We start from the raw sequence: 21,988 nt of genomic DNA on the forward strand, positions 1-21,988 counted from the left end.
TATTTCTATATACTACAACGGTCGCCGTCCTGGTCGAGTGACAATTTTCCCAAGTGTCCAGATGTCTAGTCATTATACATCTGTGTCATTCGCATCACCTTCATTCGAGTTGGAAAGGATTACCTTTGTCTCGTCGCGACTCGCGGCCTCACACCACTCTGCATATGGTGATCCACCAATGAGACTCAAGTTATTACCATCTTTGACTCAGATAATGAAGAATGTGAGTGCGATGCGGATCGGGCTTCCGGACGTGATACATTCTATGAGTCTACATTGATCCCCATACTTTATTTGTCAAGCTTTCTAATGCAGCTATCAGGATCTCCGACTTTACCAAAAGTACCGCACTGAAGGAACTCGATCCTCGGCTTTTCGACCACCGTCTAGCAGCAAGAATAAATCCGAATATCAGTATCCAAGGCCTTCGGTATCCAGCATGTCCATATCGGGCTTTGGGAACCACACGTATGATGATGATGGGAGAGCACGATACTTCAAAGTTATCGTGGCGGCTTGCTTGCAGACGAAATGAGACTTCGCAAGGTAGATAGCTCCCCATTTGACCTTGGATCACTGCCTATTCAGTACTAACCTCTGATACTAGACTTTCGAGGTTCCCCTACAAACAATGATTGTGAACTTGAAGGACTGTACCTAACAAATTCTGTTCTTTGCGAGTCAGTATCATTCGTCTCCCAATCATTTCTCTCACAGGTCGTGGAGGCGAGATTCGATCATGTACGGGCTTCTAGACTTACAGGAGATGGAAAGCATCTGGCCCAAGAACAGTCAGGGGAATGTCCGAGCAAGGATAAATATCTTTTCCAATGCCCTTGCGAATCCGTCTCTCTGGCAGAAGAGGTGATACAAAGTCGACCACCTGCACCCAGTCTATTTCTCACTTTACCAAGACTCCTTTCCAATTTGCTGACGGAAATGCACACGACTTTCGATCTTGAACACGGTATTGCTATCGCAGAAAATGAGTTTTTCAAGTCAATTATAGGAATGGGCCATCAAAAACTGGAGCTGTCCATGACTAGGAAGACAGATGATGTCTTCCAATCGAGATCATATCTAGAGAGAGCTGCCACTCTTCTCACATACAATCGGCTATGAGGGAGATAGACGTCCACATCGACTTCGAAATCAAAGACTATCTACAAAGTGCTCAGAAGGACCATTCTCAGGTGCAGAGGACTTGATTGTTGTGAGGGTTTGAACTTGCTGGTACGGCGAGCGCATGAACCAGCTCGAAACCACGCCCACGAGTTCGGTGATATATTTCTTGCACTTCTCGCACGGTGTTACGACAAGGAGAATATCGGGATGGGAACGATCAACCCCTCACGAAACCATAACCTCCCCTCATATGCCTGGAACCACACTCGCATCTTCTGGGCCGAGCCACGTGTCTACCGGAGCATCGCTTCAGGGAGAACGTTGAAGGATCCAGCCATACCAAGCTCCGCGATCTACGCCGTCACTTCGATCCTCTATCGGATGCTAGGAATCTCCGTAAAGGTTCCAATATTTCGATTAGTAGCCAGGTCATGCCCAGTATGAATATTTGGGCTGAACGCGGCCTTGTCGATGGCACTTGCGTACTTGCGAGATGTTTGAATGCCCGATGTGCCACAGACCCATTTTAAAGATGAACCGGGATCGGCATAAGTCGGAAGATTGTGATTACCGGATGTGCGGCAAATGCAAAAGGAGGTTTCCTCGACTTGAATATGAATCTTATGTTGAGGCCTGTCCATTTGGGCCACATGCGTGCCTTTAGCATAGTTCAGGATATAGTTTGCTTTATAGACTGCGCCGATCCTTGCAAGGAGCCTTCGTATGCCTTTCTCAAATATGAGGTTTGATAGCAGCAACCTATCGAGAATGTATTGGGATAAAGTCATTCAGGATTCATATGGGCGGTAGACTTCGATTCCCAAGACCTTCCCGAATCCACGCCAATCATTGACGATGGATTAGTCATTGATGTTGAGGCGTATTTTGGTGGAAGCTTCGTTATTGACGTGCGATCAGTCCGTTCCACGCAATCGCAACATCAAGGACAACTGGTTTCCCGCTTGTAAGCCCTAACATACAGCTTAGCAAGCAAAGCGAACCATATCTCGACCAATATGATAATTAGGAACCTAAAGCGAAATCAAGTTATTTCTACTATACTCCTTTTTATTCTCCCAGAATTTATATATACAATTATTGAAGGGGAGGTGCTGACATATTCTTACCAGGCAATGCTGGTGGGACTTTGCCCTAGGATCGTGTACATTGCTTGTCGCATTATTTGAATGGCTTCTTCCAATCAGCCATGGCTCCAGTATGAGAATATCCATTGCCAGTATTGATTCCAAAGTTATCTTGGTGGTTAACTGGTGTGTTCGTGCTGGATGCGAGGCGAGTTTTTGTTGCATGAGGGACGTCGGCATCGAAGTGTTGGACCGCGAGATGTCTTCGGTCAGATGGGCGGCTCCTGAATTGACGTTGTTGTGCGTGATGCAGTCTGAATTTTTGGGTCCAGAGATATCGCCATTGCGTAGTGCATTTTCATGTGTGTTGGTATGGCTCCCCATGCCCAACGTTGGGCTGTTCTGAACAGGAAACGATTAGTTAGGATTGATATCCGGAGCGCGTGATATGTTTTCAACGTATGAAAAGCGGACACGTCTGTGAATGCGATCAGTGATAAGTTTCGGAATGGAGCATGCTTTCAATGCAGCGTGATTTTGAAAAATTCGACGGGGTGAATGTATCTGAGGAGGTGCAAGCAGAGAATCTTCCGCCGATCTGAGATGCTTCAATTCCATTGTTCACAGATCGACCAATCAGAGCTGGGTTGCTGCTGCGTCTTGTATACCACATATATGTACTAATACTACCTATTTTATGGTAAATATGCGCGCTAATCGCCTTTGTGGATACTTCCTAGGTAGGCACTTGCTTAAGGTGAAAATACATTCCGGCGCTGCCTTATAGTATTCAGCGCCGAAGCAATTAGATATACTTTAAAGTCATTCCCAGGCCAAGTCTGGTAAAAAAAGATCTCACTCGAGATCCACTATTCGATATTAGAATAAAAGAGCATAACATTCTAAATAGCGGAGTAAACCATGAGAGAAGAGAAGTAAGTCAATTCAAATAATCCCGAAAATTTATGTAGCTCGTTGCCCTAACTCGAGTCTCAAATTTCGAGTATGGTCATTTCTATACCACGCGAAACACCGCAACTTGTTCCATGTATACTTTCTTCCACCATGATCAAAGTTGGCGTCGGAACACCCTTGCATACGCTCCATCACGCACGATTTTTACCATATTACTGCCGCTCGTGGTTGCATTCGAGAGAAACAGGACGATTAGCGACACCAGAGTCATCGAAAGTATTGTAGAGAAAAGTAACGGTTTCACTCTATTGGCTTGATCCTACAGAGAGCGTCAGAGAGATTTGGCACAACTTTGAGGCTGTAAAGGAAGATTTGAGCTTACCTGGTAGATCCAGTCACTTGCCCCTCCTACGTGTGTGTCATACCACATTTGAAAGGAACTCCAGGGGTAGATGAACCAATTCTTGCCAGAATTCCTGTCAATAAAGTACTGTTCATCCAATGGTAAGTAACAATCTGTTTTCAATGATCATAGAGAGAGATGTGGACTTACGCTAAAACAAGAATTGTCAAAAATGGTCTGTCCAATTGCCGCATGCAAGTTTTCGTTGTATTGCCTTTCACTTTCGACTTTGACCTCGACAGAGGAGACCTGGTCGCGTAAAACCGGTCTGATAACATGGCAGATAAGGTCGACATAGCTGAAGGTATGTTCTAGCCGAGTCTTGAATATCATCGGGGGATCCGGTTGACTTACTTTTCAATAGAATAGATAGTAGACGTATGACCCTTGCCAGAGTTCGGCCCCAAGACATAAAAGAAGTTTGGGAATTGTGACATTGCAATTGTCTTGTAGGCTTCTTTATAGCCGTACTCTTCCCAGTGCTGTGACCTCGTACGACCACACCGACCAACGAGCTCTACATCGTATTGGGTCAAGGAAAATCCGGTAGCGAGGAGCTATGTTGTACAAAGACCGCAGCCGTCAGCACTTTTCAAGGATGTATACTTTCCTATGCTTCTTTGATGGAGAATCTTGGAATGGATAATACTCACGATTACATCTGCAGGATATCTCCTACCTGACTTTGTCACGACTGCATGCGATTGCAACTCCGTGATAGGATCGTCTGTCAGGCGGAAATTGTCTCGCTGAAGACAGCTTATGTATTTGCTGTTGTCAAAAACGCGGCGCTAACGGTAGCCTATCTTTAGCATAGGTGCGTTGTATTTGGATGACTAGAGAAACTTGGAAGAGACATACTTTGCATCCGATTTCATACTTCGGGGAGAGTAGCGGCCAATACTTTTCTGAGATACAAAATTTGTTAGCAGGAACCACAGCATGTCTCAGGGTATATACTTTCTTATCACCTACCAGGTGCGTTCTCTCGAATATACGCTTTGCTTCCCTTGGCTGACTGGTTCCGGTATTTCGTGCCACCATTCAGGCGGAATCGTACGGCGGTGCTTTCCAAGTAGAGAAAGACGAGGAATCTGAAAAGCAGTAGGGCACCAGGCACATGGCGAAAAACAAGGCGCCATGTGTCGTTGACTTTTAGATTGTCGTTTTGCAGATAGTGTTGCGGTGTCTGTCCATATCAGAATGTTATATACCTCGACGATTTCTGAGTGAAATGACACCACATACCCGAATAAATTGTGAGATGCTTTTGGCTTGTCCGATGATGGCCGGAATGAGTTGGGCGGCTGAGCCTAACAACCTTTAAATTCTTGGACAAATCAAAGATAGGGATTCAACGTACATCCATTACCAACAACAATCACATCCTTCTGTGAAAGTGACAAATCCGGTTTCCATCGTGCGGTATGAACAATATCCCCTTGAAATTCAGCGACTCCTGGAACATCGAACGGGTTTGGATTGACCAGCCCTCCCACGGCTGAGATAAGAATACTGCATTCCTGATACTTGATCTCCCCTGTCATAAGGTCTCTTAGCTTGACAAGCCAAGTACCAGATGAGTCTTGCCAATATGCCCCTTCCCATTCCATGTTCGCAACAATATGTCGTTCCACGTCAAACTTCCGGACCACTTGGTTGAAGTAGTCCAGGACCTCGACTTGCGGAGGAAAAACCATAGAGAAGTTGGGGTTCGGGGCAAACGAAAGGCTGTAGAATACAGCTGGGATGTCGACAGCACATCCTGGATCTTGACAAATTCATCAGTTCCTCTTGACACCCCGTGGGGAGTTTGTCAACGCGGTTTAACATACATTTATTTGCCCACCAAGCACCTCCAGGGGCAGGCGAACGGTCATATATGACAAAGTCCTTGCACCCAAGCTTGCGTTGAAGCTGGCATGCCATGGCCAATCCGGAAAATCCGGCCCCTATAATCACCACTTTGGTGAAAGGGGCTTTCTCGCAGTAAGTCATTGCTGTGATCAAATTGAAACACTTGAAATACTACGTCTTTGATTACTCGTAATCTCTTAATGTTCGCTTCATTCTCGGGGCCTTCACTTATACCTTGTCGATAGCCCTGGAGTCTCCATACACTTGATATCAGGAGCATTTTCCTGATCTGGATAGACCATATCTCACACCAGCTGAAGTAAGGATGAGTGCCGCGGAGATGCAAATTGGGTAACACAAATATTATTCATTCACCAGTGAAAAGTTGTGAAATGGAGGTGATGTTTAATATCATCAGTTGTATGGGCTCCTGTCAAAGTTAATATGATGCAAATTGCCACTTGACTTACCCTCATCTTCTGATAAGAACGATTCACTCTATTCTGAAAACCCAATCATCAGAGACCTCCTACATTCTTGGAAATGCAAGTTGATGCATGGGTTCCTTAAAGCGATGTCTATCGACGATTATGCTATTGATCTGGTGATTCTGAGATATTCTGACAGCAACTTTCCTTACCGCTCAACTGGAAACTGCGCGTCAGAACAAATTTTAAAGTTTCTGAATATGCATCAGCTACTCTGATGCAGAAAGATTACTTAAAGAGGTGAATTGCATAAAGTGGCACATTCTTCAGGTAGTCGAAATTTCTAGTTTCAACGCCATACATGAGAACGGCATGTAGATTGAATGCAGAATCGTTCTCCCACTTACCTCCCTGATTTTTGAAAACCACATATATTAAGGTATCGTCAAGGTAAAAACTGCGGACACTCCAGGTAGTAGTAACGTTTGGGAACCTTTGAAAAGACTGATTCTTTTAAAATGAATTCTCCTACATCTTACTCGTTTCTACCACTAACGCTAGTCTCATTTTCGAGCAGCGTCAGCATCTTCCGATCATTTCGATCCGATTCCACCTCTCTGATCAAAGATCTCGCTTTTGTATGCTTTCTTGCTATCATAGATGCTTTGCAGCAACTAGGGTGGTGGAGTTTCCTCACCGAGGTGCTGCCGTTATCCACCCTGGCATTCGCAAGTATCGTCTTTCTCTGGGTAGTCGCCGTGGCACACATCCAACGGAAAGTACTTCTGTGGTTTCATGACGACGACCTAGAGCAAGAGAAGTGCTTGCTGGGGAAACCATTGCTGTTCCCTTCGCAACTAACGCACGCGAGGATGTTTCCAGAGAAGTATCATTATGGCATCGACTACTTCCTCATCGGTATGCCCGTCGGTTTTCGAGGTCACATCGGTGCTTTGATATCTTTTGACAGTGGCGAATCGAATCCATGTGATGGACCATACAAATCTTCCATCATAAGAATTTTCCGGAAGTTTATCTGGTTCGGCATGGATTCAAGTCAATATCTCTATCGTGGAGATGGTCATCTGAGCCTGAAACAGAAACTGAAGCACTTTCTCATAAGCCAAGTATGTACAACCTTTCGAACGATAATCACAATAAATTTCCTCCATAGTAATGATCTGATCTTAAGGGCGAAAATCCAGCTGATTATCCCCACGCATATTTGATCGGCATCCCGCAGTTTTGTCTCTGGACTAAAAGCCCCATCTCTTACTGGTATCTATACTCCCCTTCAAAAGAGCTCAGTGCAGTCATTATGGAGATCAACAATTCCTATGGGGAGAAGAAAAATGTCTTCTTTCGAGTTACCCGGGAGGAAGCCTCAGTGTTCGAAAAGAGTAAAATCGCGACGACTGTCAGCACTACGACAGGTAGAGGACTCAGGGGCGATCAAACAATTCAGTTCATGTCTTCTGCGCCCACAGCCAAGTACTACAAAGGGAGCTGGGCCAAAGACATCTTTGCATCGCCATTTGAGAAGGTTGAGGGATGGTTCAGTTTACGATTCATGGATCCGTTGGATCCTTCTCCTGAAAAAGGAGGTCCGCTTCATTCCAATATGACGCTGATGACTCCTGAAGGGAAGCCCAAAATCTCTAGTCGCCTACTCTCGTGTGGTACACCAGTCGATCCTCTTCTAGAGCCTTCCTGGGGGTTGACGATATTTCTTCTCAAATGGTCATTTGTCATCCCTGCATCTATAGGGCGCATTGTGGTTGAAGCTCTGCGAATCCGGTTCCGAGGTAATTTGCCATATTTAAACAAACCGGATGTGAAGAAGAATAATATCCCTCGTAACGCATCAAAACCAGAAAGGTACAGTTAGTTGCACTCTGAGATATGCTCCCTTTGAGCTAACGTGTGTTAAATGCAGAGTACTTGAGCAATTTTTTCGCATGTATCTCTTTGACCTCGTCGATCAATGCCCGTTTCCACTTGAGATTGTCTATACGCCAGCGAAATGCTTGGGCCTTCATCCAATTACTCGAAGATCTCCTGTAAAAACCTATACTTCGGCACCACCTGCAAGCTTGATGATACAGCCCCTCACTCCGGAGTTCTACACCAATATCATTGACTATTCGGATGCCCTGACTGGGTTAGAGACCGAGTCGGAAAGCCTACCACAGTATTCCGACCCAATATCTCAACGCGTATTCGTATCTGACATGTCCATTGTGCAGAAACTGATTGGCTTGGATAGCAATTCCTCTGTTACTGTCAACAACAAGTGTTTACAGTCCTGCAGTGGATCTGCGCATGCCTATGGGTGGAACGCCACTACGACGCCAAGCGGTCAGTCGTTCATGGGACATTTCACCAATACCAAATGCTCCCAAACTATGCGCATTACCTACAGAGTGGCCTGTATTCACTTCTACCTTACCAAGAAACTGGCATGGGGTTCGTACAAACTAATGAGCATCTATGGATTGCTTTTCCGTGCTATCAGTATGCGTCTCATCTGCAAGGGATTTGTCAGATACCTGCAGTGTAACTCGACACCGGGGTGGAACAGAAATGTCATATTGATGCTTGGTATATGTTATCTTCTGGCTCGAGTGAGGAGGGGAGTGCTTAGTAGGTACTATTCGTGAAGAAGTGCGTCCAAGTATTCTGAGGGTTCTGCATCTATTTCAAGACAATGTCAAATCATTTTACGATATAGAGCTACTCGCATCATGTAGGAAACTATATATATGGTGATTCCTTTATGTTTGACTTAATAAAAATTTTACACCGAATCTAACCTGGTCAATGGTGCTTTTGACACAGTTCACGATATGATTTGCTCCAAAGAGTGCATCGACCCTCGCAACGAGCTTCCGCATGAAACGAATACTGATACGATGATTCCCAAGTCCGGTATATCATTTTAGGAAACAGTGTTTGAGCAGCAAAAACGAGAATTTATATGGAAGAAGTCATTCGGGTGACTCACGTAGACACCAAACCCTAATTTACGGCATGCCTGGCAAGCAAAACGAGCCATACCTCCAAGATTATGACAATAGAAAACTGGAGCGAAACCGAGTGACTTGCATTATGCTGCCTCGGTTGTTCTCTGGAATATAAAGAGAAAATTGAAATCACAGATCGCGTTCCGATTTGATTTCCTCTTCTAGGATTCGAGTCATTCGACCGAGCTTTTGAGCCGAGCACGTCTGCTTCCGCCGAGAAGGATTGTTATAGCGGAGAGTTAGCTGCCCCGATTTCTGCTGCTTTCATAATCATCAAGTTCGTTTAGACTAGTTAGTTGACGAACCTAATACCGAGTCATAAATCAATTTGTACTATATTCGCGAACGCATAAAAGCTTCGACCGACATAGGTTTGTCATCAGAAAAACCACGATCAGAAAGATGTCACTGGTGGATCATCGTGCATGTATTGTATAAATAGGGCTCACTGAATGAACGTATTCAATTCTCTGTTTATCAAGAGATATATTCTTAAGCTCGGAAGAAAGATGTCGAAACTAATTGTCATCGTTGGGGTCACTGGCCTTCAGGTAACATGAACATTACCGGACATTAGAATAAGCTCACTAATTGGTACAATTAGGGGTCATCCGTGGCACACACATTCCTCAGTCTACCAGGATGGAAAGTCAGAGGCATCTCGCGCAACACTTCTAGCCCCACAGCCCAGACCCTTATCGCGAAGGGTGTCGAAATCATTCAGGCCGACTTGGATGACGAGAAATCACTCTACCCAGCATTTGAAGGCGCCAATGTCATCTTTTCCAATACCGATTTCTTTGCCCACTTTTGGGGCGCATTAGCATCCGGCAACAAGTCATCTCTGCAATATGCATACGACCGCGAAGTCGAGCAAGGAATCAACATTGCGCGAGTAGCTGCTTCGCCCTCGGTGATCAGCACCCTAGACCGCTTTGTGTATTCCTCGTTGAGCGACGCTCGCAAGTGGAGTAATGGGAAATTCCTTCATTCCTGGCATAACAACTCCAAAGTAGATGTCATCAAAACCATCGAGACTCAATTCCTTGAATTGGCGAAACGCATGAGCCTAGTACAACTAGGGCATTATGTGACGAATTGGAAAACATTTCCACCTATGGCGCCCCAGAAAAAAGCCGATGGAAGCTTCGTGGTCAAAAGGACTTTCTCCCCTGAGCTCAAGATGCCGTTCGTCGTCCCTCAGGCGGATACTGGTGAATTCGTCAAGGCGTTGGTGCTTGATTTACCCGTCGGAACAGAAGTTCTGGCCGCATCTGAGTTTTTGACTTTGCCCGAATGGACAGAGATTTGGGCAAATTCTCTTGGTGTCAAGGCTGTTTATGAGCATGTTTCGCCGAAGGAGTTTTTTTCTGGTGTGCCTGATGAGGTTGAGAAGGAGTTCACGGAGACTTTTACTTACGTGGATGAGTTTGGGTTTACAGGAGGCGATCCAGCAGTCTTGACTGCTGAGCAGGTAATTCTTCCATTGAAGGTGCCTAGATCAGATCAGACTTTGTTGCTAACAGATCTTCTAGCTTCATAGCAAGCTTTCGCTCACTTCGATGGAAGAGTATATCAGAAACGAAGATTGGTCGTCAGTTTTGTAATCTACTTTTCTATGAAACTTCGGATCAACCTTGGAACAGTTGACCCGGAGAGATGCGAAATACTTTGCAAATACCCCGAGAACAAATTAGGTACCTAGAGCTTTTATAGGTCCATGCATCCAACCAGTTGTCCCCCGTTTCTCTGAGGTATCGAGCTCCACTATATAAGATCCATCCTATTAGCATACGATTCGTTTTAGGAACAAACAAGAAACCTGTATCTTAACATCATAGACCCTAGTAATTATGAACGTAACAAGGACACCAAAGTTACCACTCCCCATAAATTAGACTGCTGTCTAATTCATATAAAATCTAGCTACTCTCTTGGCCAAAGCTTAGTGGTCGAAGAGAAATAAGTACATAGTAATGTCTTCTTAGGGCTAAAACCTTCACCCCGGCGTTTACTCCACATTGTTCTACGCACTCGGACCGCCACTATCCAACAGCTGACCGGGCACTCGGGGATGTGACCGTCGGGAAAACCGGGATAAGCCCGACTCATTGTTCAAGGATTATCGAATATCATGTGGCTATAACATACTGTTGATTTACATGCCTACAATAGCCTACAACGGGTTCTACTTTGCTAGGTAGTTTGAGCCTAGGAAGAAACTCTCAAGATGACTTCGGGCGAGAGTCTCTCTTCTCTGAGCAGGTCCATCGCAGGCCCAAAATCATTTGAGTGCTTCACCGGAGTATCTGAAATAGTTCTCGATAATCCTATGCATTCAAATAACAATTGAACTCATGTTATCAGCTGCAACCACTAGACAGAGCTTCTGTTCAGTCGGCGTGAACCGGCAATTTCGCCGACTCTCCAGCTTACCCCAGATTCTCAAGAAGCGGACACCCCACGGAACATGTCCGGTCCATGATCGAAATAATGTGGAGATGAAGTCTACTTATATGGCTATGTTTCTGTACTCGCAGCACCGAGAAATCTTCCTTCCGTGTGTATATCTTCTTCCAACATTGCGTCTTGGATTACGGGAGTCAAGATGTCTGAACAGCCCGTCGAGGTAAAAGCCTCCCAGAACTGGGAGGAGAATGCGGATCATGCATTGGCTATCACTCTTGCAGCTTCGTATTCACCTGGTTGTCCGGAGGAGAAGAAGTTGCTTCGGAAGCTTGATTTTCGTATCATTGTACGTGGGCTTAAGATTATACATTGCCAGCAAGACGTGCGACTGACCAGTCTTTCTGCCTGAAGCCATGTTGCTGGGTCCTTTTCGTCCTAGGATTTCTTGATCGAGCAAACATCGGGTAAGATATCATCTAAAATTCCTTCATATATCACAGCGATGAGACCGACGCCCATGTATAGAAATGCTAAAACTGGCGGTCTCGCCAATGACTTCCACCTAACCTCAAACCAATACTCAGTCATTCTACTCCTCTTCTTCGTCTCATACATCATCTTCGAAGTGCCATCCAACATGCTGATTACCCGTGTTCGTCCTTCCCTCTATTTATGCGGCCTTGCTATAGTATGGGGCATCGTTGCAGCTATGATGGCTTTGACGAACAATTGGAAGCAGCTTGCTGGTGTTCGATTTGTGCTTGGTTTTGTTGAGTCCGGGTTTGCACCGGGTATTGCTTTCTATCTCTCTTCTTGGTATGTTTTCTCCAAGTCTGGGCATGAATCAGATGTTGTCTAATATTGAAATAAGGTATCGACGATATGAACTTGCGAGTCGGTTTGCAGTATACTATACTGCTGTGGCTGTAGCTGGTGGTCTTTCCGGCTTGCTCGCAGGTGTGATCACAGAATACCTGGATGGAGCTAGGGGTATTGCTGGATGGCGCTGGCTTTTTGTACGTGTTCACCTCCCCCAAGCTACACCAGACAGCGCTAACTCGATTTCAGATCATCGAAGGCTGCGGTTCGTCCTTCGTCGGCTGCATCCTCTGGTTCTTCATGGCAGACTACCCCTCCAACACACGCTGGCTGACACCAGATGAGCAACTTCTCGCCGCCCAGCGTCTAGCCTACGATGGTCTTGGAAATGCCCAAGGCGCTTCTGGTCGAATCACCGAGAAAGAGGCTTTCAAGATGGTCGTCAAAGACTGGCGTACTTGGATTCTTGCACTGCTTTATGCTCTGGTTACGGGTGCTCAGACTATCCAGTATTTTATTCCTACTCTTGTAAAGAGTTTTGGGTGGACTAGTTGGGATGGACAGTGTGAGTTGTTCGCCTCCTATTAGTCAAAAATTGATGCTAAGATCAGGACAGATCATACTATTCCTCCTTATGCATGCGCTGTAGTGTGCATCTTGGGCATGTGTTTCACCGCCGATCACTTTAAGAACAAGGCTGTCTGTATTTCTATCTTTGCGGCCATTGGCACGGCTTGCTTCATCGTCGTCTGCGCCAGTACGAGCAACACTGTTCGCTGTATGTTTCTTCTCATTTCTCCTCTTAGCGCTCAGCTACTGATCTTCTCAGATATTTTCACCACTTTTGCCTTCGGCTGCATCTACGGCATCTCACCCCTGGTCCTCATGTGGGTAGCCAACGTTATTTGCTTTCCCGCCGAAAAGCGAGCTGTAGCAATTGGTCTCGTCAACGCTTTGGGAAATACTGCTTCTATCTATGGTGTCTTTTTGTGGCCTGACCATGATGCGCCACGGTATATTCCTGGATTTAGGTACGTACCCCTTTTCCTCTGTGCAGTTTGGTATAACGTCAATTTACTGACTGATATTTGAATAGTGCAACTACAATCTGGATGGGAGCAATTTGTATCATTGCTTTAATTGCGAGACATTACTTCAATAAGCATCCTATTGAAGCTCCGGAGGCTGAAGAGGTGATAGCAGCGGAAATTTCTAGACAGAGGGAAAGAGGTCAAATCTCAACAAACATGAAGGTTTAATAAGACTAATACGAATGATGATGCCGATATACACGGGCATGGGAGGTGCATTGTTGTTTTGTGAGAATAGTACATCTCTTCGATAAGGATGAGCATATCATGAGGAAGCTGAATATGATGCCGATACATATACACTTGATTGTAGTGGATTAAAGCCAGGTTGGTTAAAACACAACGGTTGACCTCAGTCAATCTCAAAAATCAATCCTGCATGCACAACATAGGCAGTACTTACCCTTGCATAGTCTCCAATATGACATCTCAAGTACCTCATGTGCATTGCAATGTGGCCCAATAAAGTCGTGCAGCATGAACCCATTCCTTTTTCTTCCCCTCTTCTATTTCCAAGCCCCAGCAACAAACAAACAGACGGTCCTTTGTGCCACCTCCTCACGCGACCTCTTCCTTTTTCTTCTTGAGTGCTTTGAAGAATAAAATATTCCATCTTATTGTCATGATTCCGTTGGAGTGACATCAGATTTGGGCTTGACCATGTCTTCTGCCTATATACCGTTTGTAGCAGGGCCTGCATATCATCACAAAAGCCCGGGGCAACAGTAGGTCTTTTCCTTTCCTGATGTTATCTTTGATGAGGCTGTTTTTTCGCCTTCGCCATCAACGAGACTGACTGATAATTGCGCCTTGCCCTTTCTACAAGCAGTGTGGACTTGGTGAGTTGCTTCCCTCTGAATGACCTTTTCTGGTCTGATGCTCACAAACTTTCATGACAGGCTTCGCTAAATTCGACAATGGATTTCTTCGCTTCTCAGCCGGAGACGGTTACGATTCTGAAACCTCAGTACGAGGATCTTGTAAGTTTACTCTTACCTCGTTAGGGAAGCATGTCCTGAAGCTAATATGATATTTTAGCTTCGAGTAGCCAGGCAATTTGGTAGGTCCACCTCTCCTGAGCTCGCGTTGGGATGAGTTTTCTAACACCAGACAGAAAATCTCAAGGAGAGCCTTTTACGAGGTGGCGTTAGTCAAGAAGACCTCGATGTAAGAATGCATGCCTAGACAGAAGTAAAGAATACTGGCTGACAGCAACAGGTTCTTGTCAACGACGCAGTTGCACCAATCCCAAACGATGAAAATCCTGTTCAGAAGCCATACCATGAAACCCATCAATTGTCCGATGGCGCCTCTTCAACTACACAAACACCATCTTCAAACCCGGCATCAACCAGCTTTCGACAAAACCACAAACCTAATCACAGAGTGTACAAATACGATCCCTACCCTTCCGGAGACAGCATTGAGGAAGAAGACGACGATGAGTTAGAGCTCGAGGAGACAGAGAATCAAGGCATCTATGTAGAGGAACAACAAGAACAAATCTCTACCGCCAATGGTGTTGACGACGATGACGAACAACACACCATCGAAATGCGCAACCTCCCGCAACGCTGCACACACCTCGACATCACAAAATCCATTAGAGGCGGAGCTCTTGTCCAGATTTACATGCGCTTCACAGAACGTATGGCTCGCGTCACATTCGTAGATGCAGCAGCGGCACGCGAATTTCTAGCTCGTGGGAAACAAATTGGATTTTATATTCACAACAAAAAAGTACCTCCCTACTCCTTTTTCCCCCTCAAGAACAAGCCCAATACTAACCATATATGATAGGTTGATCTATCCTGGAGCAACCATGAATTCTCGCTTCGCCCCTACATCAAACAATCCATAATCACCAATGGCGCAACCCGCAACCTCATCATCCGCAACGCAAACGCCAACATCACACCAGCACTCATTCGCGAGCATCTCGAGCACATCAACAACTTGATCGTTATCAACATCAAAATCGACCAAATGAATCGCAGTATCTCCATATGCACAAACTCAGTACACAATGCGATGTTTGCGCGGTCCTGTATGAGATCGAGAGCAGCGTATAAAGGCATGAAGATTGATTTTGGGGTTGACGAGTGCGCTGCGCCGTGGAATTCTAGGCAATCGTCGACATTGTCGGCTACGGCGTCGGAAGATCGGGCTTCGTCGGCCCTGCCTATGCCTAAAGGGAAGGGGTCCTGTGAGATGCAGCAGGGAAGTAAGCGGAGGCAGATTTCTTCGGTATCGAATCGGTTTGATCTGTTGAGTCTTGATTCAGACACTGATTCGGATGAATAAGGATTCTGATGATCCTGACGCTTGATCTGCTACCAAGCGGTCGTAGGGGGTTATGGGCTACTGAGTTACCAGGACAATGAGGCGTACGGATTTGTGGGAAACACATCTTGATGTGACGTCTTTTTTTTTTCTTCCTTTCTTCGATGTTTGAATATGTTTATTTGCCGTTTTGAGGCCCATGAGTGATGTATGAGACTCCTCATTTATTTCTTGTATTTTCTCGTACTTCCCCTACGAAAAAGTTTTCTGTACAAATACATGATCATTGTCTAGCAGAATCCCGTGAGATAATCGAAATGCGAGAAGTTTTATCAAAGGTATATGTTCATCATATCTATAGACAAATCAACTAAGGTATCATCTTTTTATACGCCTTCATAACGAAATAAGACTGATAAGAATAAATCACTTCGCCTCGCTAAACATCAAATATTCCAAAGAAAGAAGACAGAGTGGCAATGAAAATTAAAGGGTGAGAGTCTCCATCTCAACACTGCTCGATCGCTCGCCGAGCTCGCGGCGAGGTCGGGTGTTGCCATCGACATCGGATGTTTTGGTGATGACCCATGCAGATGCGTACATGTTGACGCTGTACGCGAGGTTAGTATGACTGATAAATATGGATGGGTAAAAACTAACCGATCAATGCATGTCCCTGGGAATCGTGCTCCAACACGGCGAGGAGTGAATCCATTGGCTTCGAAATCCTTGATATACCAAGGATCAATGCTGGCGGATCGGAGTAATACACGACCGCCCATCTTAAGAGCGCGGTTCAATGCTTGTGCTTGTTTGGCGGCGGCATCTTCCTCGGGGTTGAACCAATCCATGGAGTCCATTACCTATGCAATGTTAGTACATTATCACATTCTCTGCTGGATGTACTTACCACAGCAATGGTCAGAGTACGAGGTGTGATGCGAGCAATGACTTCGTTCAGACCATCAGTGTGGATACGAAGACCGTCGAATGCGCCAGGAGAGGAGAGCTTGTCATGTGCTTTGGGGGTCAAGTATGTAGGGTGGCACCTGTAAACATTAGAAATGATCAAGATCACACAGAGAACGTACTTACTGTCGTGAAAACTTGCCCTTGAGACAGAGGTAGTAAAAGTAGTTGTCGTTGCTGATCAGGGTATCCTTGGCCACTGGGTCGAATGTGTCGACGACATACTCCCAGATAGCACGTCCGCTAACGTCCGCGTTCTTTTTGATTCCACCGCTCAGACCCTTGCGCTTCAAGTAGTCATCAATGATCATGTTACGCTGAGGAGGAGGAACACCGGCGGCTTTCCAGGCAAACCATTCAGTCTTGACGATAGCCCAGTTGAGCATTCTGCTGATCAAAACACGGCGGATAGTAGGCCAGATTTCGCGCTGCTCGTTCAATGTTTGGGCCTCGCACAGTCTGTCATTGACACCGTGGAGACCGAAAATGTTGAATAGATATCTGACCAACTTGATGGCAACGCGGGATCCTCCAGTCTCGTAGAGACCCTTGTTGGACTTGGAAGTAAAAACGTCGGTTTGCTCGAGCCAGTACTGGAAGGCCTGGCTAGACAAATGGGGACTCAGTTTGGTCAAAAGAAGCTCACGGAATTCGGCGTGTTTGCCATCTCCAAAAATCTTCCAGACATCTTTGTAGCCAAGAGCTCTGAAAGAGGCTACCTTAAGCTCGAGCAAGTGGTTCTGGTTAGGGTTCATGTCAACAGCGTGGATGCGTTTGGGGCTCTTCTGGAGGTAGTCCAAGATGTTGTCACCGGCACTTGTAATAGTCAAAATGACATCTTCGCTATTGATGTTCAACAAACGGTGGTCGACACGAGGATCTTCCCAGTTGAAAGCATAGATGTACTCGTCCTTGAATTGGGTGTGCTTGGAAAGTTGATCGTTGTAGTAGATACGGTGGTGGTGGTTCTGGTAAAAAGCAGCTGGCAGAGGAAGATTGGTGCTAAGATTGACAACGGCCGATTCGTATGCCTTGGACTTGACCTCAGGGGTGGCTTTCTCGACAGCGTCGCTCATCTCTTGTCGGTGCTTGGCGGCAGATAGATATGGTGATTCGGTCCAAGAAGCATTAAGCATCTCGATGCTTGATCGTCCAGAAACAAAGTCCTTTTGGCAACCCAAGAAGATATAGTATGGGATACCGCCGAGTAAGTAATTCCGTTCACTGGCCGAAATGATAGTTCCAAACTTGTATTCCAAGTAGTCTCGGCGGGCGGCATCCAGGTTGACACGGTCAAAGTCGAACCATGCGCGCCAGAAGGCACGACCAAGCCAGTTGACATGTCGGTTGAACACACCACCGGTGTAGTTGCGGCAAGAAACATCAACGATATTTTGAACTATCCACGTAAGCTTGATCCTGTCAAGACAAGAAGAATTAACATACCATAAAAGTCAACAACTCCAAGAAGGGCATCGGACTTCATGAGGTGGTTCAACGAGTCAACGACACTGTAATAGTCTGTCGAATGTCAGCTTCAAGTCATATTACTATGTATGTTGTACTGACCAGGAATCATGGACAAGCTGTAACTCATAGTAACGATATCAGCACCGCCGTTGGCAGCACCATTAGCACCAGGCAAACGAAATTCCCGAGCATCACGGCAAATGACAGACACATTCTTCCAACCGAGACGCTCGAAACGTTGGCGGGCGACTTCAAGAAGAGAGGGAGAGAGATCGACCAGGTATACGTGCGAGAAGAATTTGTCGACGGGGAGGAAGGCATTCATAGCTTCGATGTTGTAGCTGCTCGAGTTAGTTTCATTCTTTTCGGACTTAAATTCGGATCGTACCCAGTGCCTCCACCAATCTGTCACATATTAGCCAATTGCCTGCAGATAACATGGGCTATACTTACATCAACCCAAACCGGCTTAGAAACTTGGTGCTGAGATTGGCGGTATTTTAATTGAGCAGCCAACAATGCGAGCATATCTTCACGGCCGCGAAGAAGTTTCTTGCGAGTAGCATCATAGACGGAAGCCTGAATAGTCAGAAAATTACACCGGAACGATGAAATCAAGGTATACGTACTTGAGCGCGGTAGAAGCTCTCCAGCGCATGTTGCTGACCGGCTTCGCCCTCACTGTTACGCTCATGAGGCTTGATAAAGCAAGAATATGCGAACTGAATGTAGGAAAGGAAACCCTTGTTCCAATCCAACTTTGACTTTTGCAGAGAAAGAACCACGATAGAAGCAACTAGGCCGAAAACGAGCACGAGGGCCACGCCAACCATGATGTGCGGCATGCTCAAGCCATCAAGGCTATTGAGGGGGGAGTGTAGTGTATAGACACTCATGGTGAAGAAGCACGCAGAATGTTGTTCAGGAAGGTGTATTGTTGACTGTGAGGAAGGAGCAGACCGGGACAAGGACGGAAGGAAAGAAGCACAGAGATATAGAAGGCTGGAGGAGGAGAGGTATATGAGGAAAGAGCAGAAGAGAACAGACTGTCCCACCCAGAATAATTAATCTGCGATTAGCCTCTATTTAATTCTTCTAAGCACGAGCTACCTATCCCATCTCCATACGGAAGCCTCATGTCCCTCATTCTCAGATAGGATAAGCAAAAGTGGACACGGGACCAAAAAGAGAGAGCATCCATCTTCAGACAAGAAGACCCCACCATTGATTGTCAGTACGTCTCGTGTCTTTGAGTCTCAAATTGCATCTGTTTCCTCCATTGATCCTATCATATCGACACATGAGGGCATCCGACCACGGAGAAATTCCCCTCTTGACCCGCGCAAAGAGCGCATCCTCATGCAGCTGGCGGGTAAATATGGAATAATTCCATAGTGGGTTCGACACGCGACGGCAAGAGCGTGCATCATTAGCTGTTTCTGAGAGTTTCTTTCATACTATCACACTTTCAGTGTATGGGGATGGGGGAGTGAAGGGGAGGAGACCGGAGAGTACGGCGGTAGATTGGTATCGTAGTACGAACCGTACCTGGCGCTTGTCCGGATGTGGTATCGCGGTACTGCAGTAAGCCTGAGAGAGACTAGTGGGGGTAACATTACGGTACGAAATACCAATTGACCAGATGGCGTCTGCGCAATCCCAACAAAACGCAAACAGTAATTTGTCAATCAGAGGCCGAGTCAGCGGCATGTGCAGTGCTGAGTGCTGCTGATCGAAGCGCTGCCTGTAAGGACAAATATGGGCGCAGCGTGCCTCACTGCCTGAGGTTTATACTCTGAACCGTTGTCCCTCAGGCAGCCAATCATCCGCCGGCCTGCCACCACGACACTCGATCTGGCTCGCCAGATTGGAGAGATCATATCAGCGGTACTTTCGATACATTCCGATCGCAGTCAAATGCAATTGGCTCTGTACACTCCTTAACAGTGTATATGATTCATTGGAGTGTTGATGATGTGCATGCGATGTCGGGCCTTGTCTTCGATTGATTGGGCTGTGTCTAAGCATGCTGTATACTACGTAGTTGCTTGAATAAACTTAGTATTCAGTCGATAACAGTACTTCTGAATATAGACAGTGCAGGAGAGCAGACTTACGTCTAGCAATTACAAAGAGCTGTAATGCCCCGCCACCTGGTAGATATCAATGTCGCAGTGAAACCTGTAAACAATACTTCAATCTGTCACCTCCATAATCCATTCTTCACTCCACAGCACGAGCTATGGAGCTGTGCCACAAAATCAATTCAAATAGCCCTCACCTCAACTAGTCAAAAAGACAAATCAAAGATTATGGAGGCTAGTTTCGTCATCCCACATTTGCATGTGATTCTTGGCATTGCAATATCTCTCTTGAAAGCCCCAAAATCCCAACAGTTTGATAGCTCGCTCTCTAAAGCTTTATGATACCGCTATATCGCTGTTAGCTGTATTTGAGCTGATTGATTGAGTTATTGATTGAGAGTGTGGGTTGTGAGCTGTGTTGTGTGGATCATCGTTGCTTCGTTGTATAGTCGAGAAGACGAACCAGAAAGGCATGTTGAAGCAGCATGAGAAATTCGCAACGACTGATGCTGGATAGGTAGCTCCAGCTTTGGGATTACTGAATAGTGAATGCTCTATCGAAGGTGCAAAAATGATTGAATCTCTCAGAGAAGAAGAGTAATAACTACTTAGTTAGGGTGTTGTTGCAAGCCACGATCACATGCCAATTTGCTCCTTCCTCTTTTTTTTGACTTTCACTATCAACACTAACCACCTTCGAAGCTTCAGCATGGACCAGCTCAACAATTCTCCACGATCTGCTGGCAAAGCTTCCACCCTTTATTTTTCCTGATAAACGAATTGACTGGCATGTCGTGGTCCAGGGTTACACGTGACGAAGCCACCCCGTCTACGATATCGGTGAACCGTGTTGACCCGTCTCATTAGTCCATCCAGAAAATCGAACGGAAGAGCAGTGGAACGAGGAGAAAGGTATATACTATCATAATTAAAAGCAGCTATTATAGAATAAAGATCTGGCATCTGCCAGTATCACACCAACGAAGCAGCCAGTCAATCCACCGATCTATCGATCTATCGATCAATCACTGACCAGCTCTTGACATCGATACGGACCACGTCTAGAGCAAACCATGCAAAATATGCGAGGATTCGAAGCCACTCAAAGACCAAAAAGATGGTTAAACTAGCGGCAAATACAAAAGGTCGGATAAGGAAGGAAGACGCCTGGGGAATTGATGCTGTTACAAAGTGAAGTCATGAGATGTACCATTACGCCTTTGTTCATGCATTCTCCGATTGGATTGTTTGCTATAAGTCATCGTCAGCTTTCGCCCTATCGTGAAGCCGCGAGTTGTCGCAAAAAATGGGAAAACTCACCACCAACCAGTCCATGCCTTCATTAATACCTTTACCATCAATAGCCGAACAAGCAACAATACTCCAATTCCGATCGCGCAATTCGCCCAATTTCAGCGCTTCCGAGATCTCTCCCGCTCCCTTTGCGCCGGGTTGATCCTGTTTGTTGGCAAAGACCAGCAGCGCAGCGTCGCGGAGTTCCTCCTCGTTCAACATGGCCGCCAACTCATCGGCCGCAATCCCTAATCGCTCGATATCCGTGGAATCTATCACGAAGACGACGGCGGCGGTGTTGGCGTAGTAGCATCTCCAGTATGGACGGATGGAGGTTTGACCGCCGAGATCCTGTTTATGTCAGTTTTCATCCCTTGCGCTATTTTGGGGCGGTAACCGGCTGCATACCCAAACATTCAGGTTTAAATTCTTGTAAGTAACGGATTCGACATTGAAGCCGATTGTAGGAATCGTCGTGACAACTTCGCCAATCTATAGATAAGACATTGTTAGCACGTACATGGACAAAGAGACCAGCAGATCCTCACCTTTAATCTATACAACAGTGTCGTTTTTCCCGCGTTATCCTTGGATACTTGTTAGCAACAAGCCAAACCCTCTCATCACCACTGTGATGTAGAATATTCATACAAGACCTAAGATCAAAATTCGAATCTCCTTCTTGGCCCAGATCAGGGACCACATTCGCGAAAGTGAGCCGCCCATATTTATTG

General features: G+C 45.9%; 5 protein-coding genes across 5 annotated transcripts; 2 read left to right on the forward strand and 3 right to left on the reverse strand.

Moving 5' to 3' along the window:
- Positions 1–1,499: 1,499 nt before the first annotated feature.
- Positions 1,500–5,526, reverse strand: BHQ10_006190 (uncharacterized protein; the record flags this gene model as incomplete). The annotated part of the gene is made up of 10 exons (XM_040878749.1): positions 1,500–1,884; positions 2,395–2,612; positions 3,679–3,826; positions 3,883–4,085; positions 4,182–4,319; positions 4,390–4,436; positions 4,504–4,717; positions 4,777–4,841; positions 4,892–5,299; positions 5,364–5,526. The coding sequence occupies 10 exons, from the start codon at positions 5,524–5,526 to the stop codon at positions 1,500–1,502; spliced, it is 1,989 nt and encodes a 662-aa protein (XP_040734694.1).
- Positions 5,527–6,331: 805 nt separating this feature from the next.
- Positions 6,332–10,443, forward strand: BHQ10_006191 (uncharacterized protein; the record flags this gene model as incomplete). The annotated part of the gene is made up of 5 exons (XM_040878750.1): positions 6,332–6,940; positions 7,006–7,691; positions 7,750–8,437; positions 9,441–10,310; positions 10,372–10,443. The coding sequence occupies 5 exons, from the start codon at positions 6,332–6,334 to the stop codon at positions 10,441–10,443; spliced, it is 2,925 nt and encodes a 974-aa protein (XP_040734695.1).
- A 1,001-nt stretch (positions 10,444–11,444) lies between these two features.
- Positions 11,445–15,459, forward strand: BHQ10_006192 (uncharacterized protein; the record flags this gene model as incomplete). Its single annotated transcript, XM_040878751.1, has 13 exons — positions 11,445–11,591; positions 11,642–11,709; positions 11,771–12,061; positions 12,117–12,261; positions 12,314–12,629; positions 12,681–12,842; positions 12,894–13,095; positions 13,161–13,257; positions 14,055–14,135; positions 14,194–14,215; positions 14,270–14,322; positions 14,374–14,895; positions 14,956–15,459. The coding sequence occupies 13 exons, from the start codon at positions 11,445–11,447 to the stop codon at positions 15,457–15,459; spliced, it is 2,610 nt and encodes an 869-aa protein (XP_040734696.1).
- A 465-nt stretch (positions 15,460–15,924) lies between these two features.
- Positions 15,925–18,773, reverse strand: BHQ10_006193 (uncharacterized protein; the record flags this gene model as incomplete). Its single annotated transcript, XM_040878752.1, has 9 exons — positions 15,925–16,048; positions 16,099–16,301; positions 16,349–16,487; positions 16,534–17,806; positions 17,854–17,928; positions 17,977–18,218; positions 18,266–18,282; positions 18,331–18,456; positions 18,507–18,773. The coding sequence occupies 9 exons, from the start codon at positions 18,771–18,773 to the stop codon at positions 15,925–15,927; spliced, it is 2,466 nt and encodes an 821-aa protein (XP_040734697.1).
- Positions 18,774–21,185: 2,412 nt separating this feature from the next.
- Positions 21,186–21,980, reverse strand: BHQ10_006194 (uncharacterized protein; the record flags this gene model as incomplete). The annotated part of the gene is made up of 4 exons (XM_040878753.1): positions 21,186–21,212; positions 21,282–21,605; positions 21,663–21,746; positions 21,906–21,980. 4 exons carry the CDS (start codon positions 21,978–21,980, stop codon positions 21,186–21,188), a joined length of 510 nt encoding a protein of 169 aa, XP_040734698.1.
- Between the last annotated feature and the right edge of the window lie 8 nt (positions 21,981–21,988).

This window comes from Talaromyces amestolkiae (assembly GCF_001896365.1).
Source record: "Talaromyces amestolkiae strain CIB chromosome Unknown scaffold11.1, whole genome shotgun sequence".
Lineage (NCBI taxonomy): Eukaryota > Fungi > Ascomycota > Eurotiomycetes > Eurotiales > Trichocomaceae > Talaromyces > Talaromyces amestolkiae.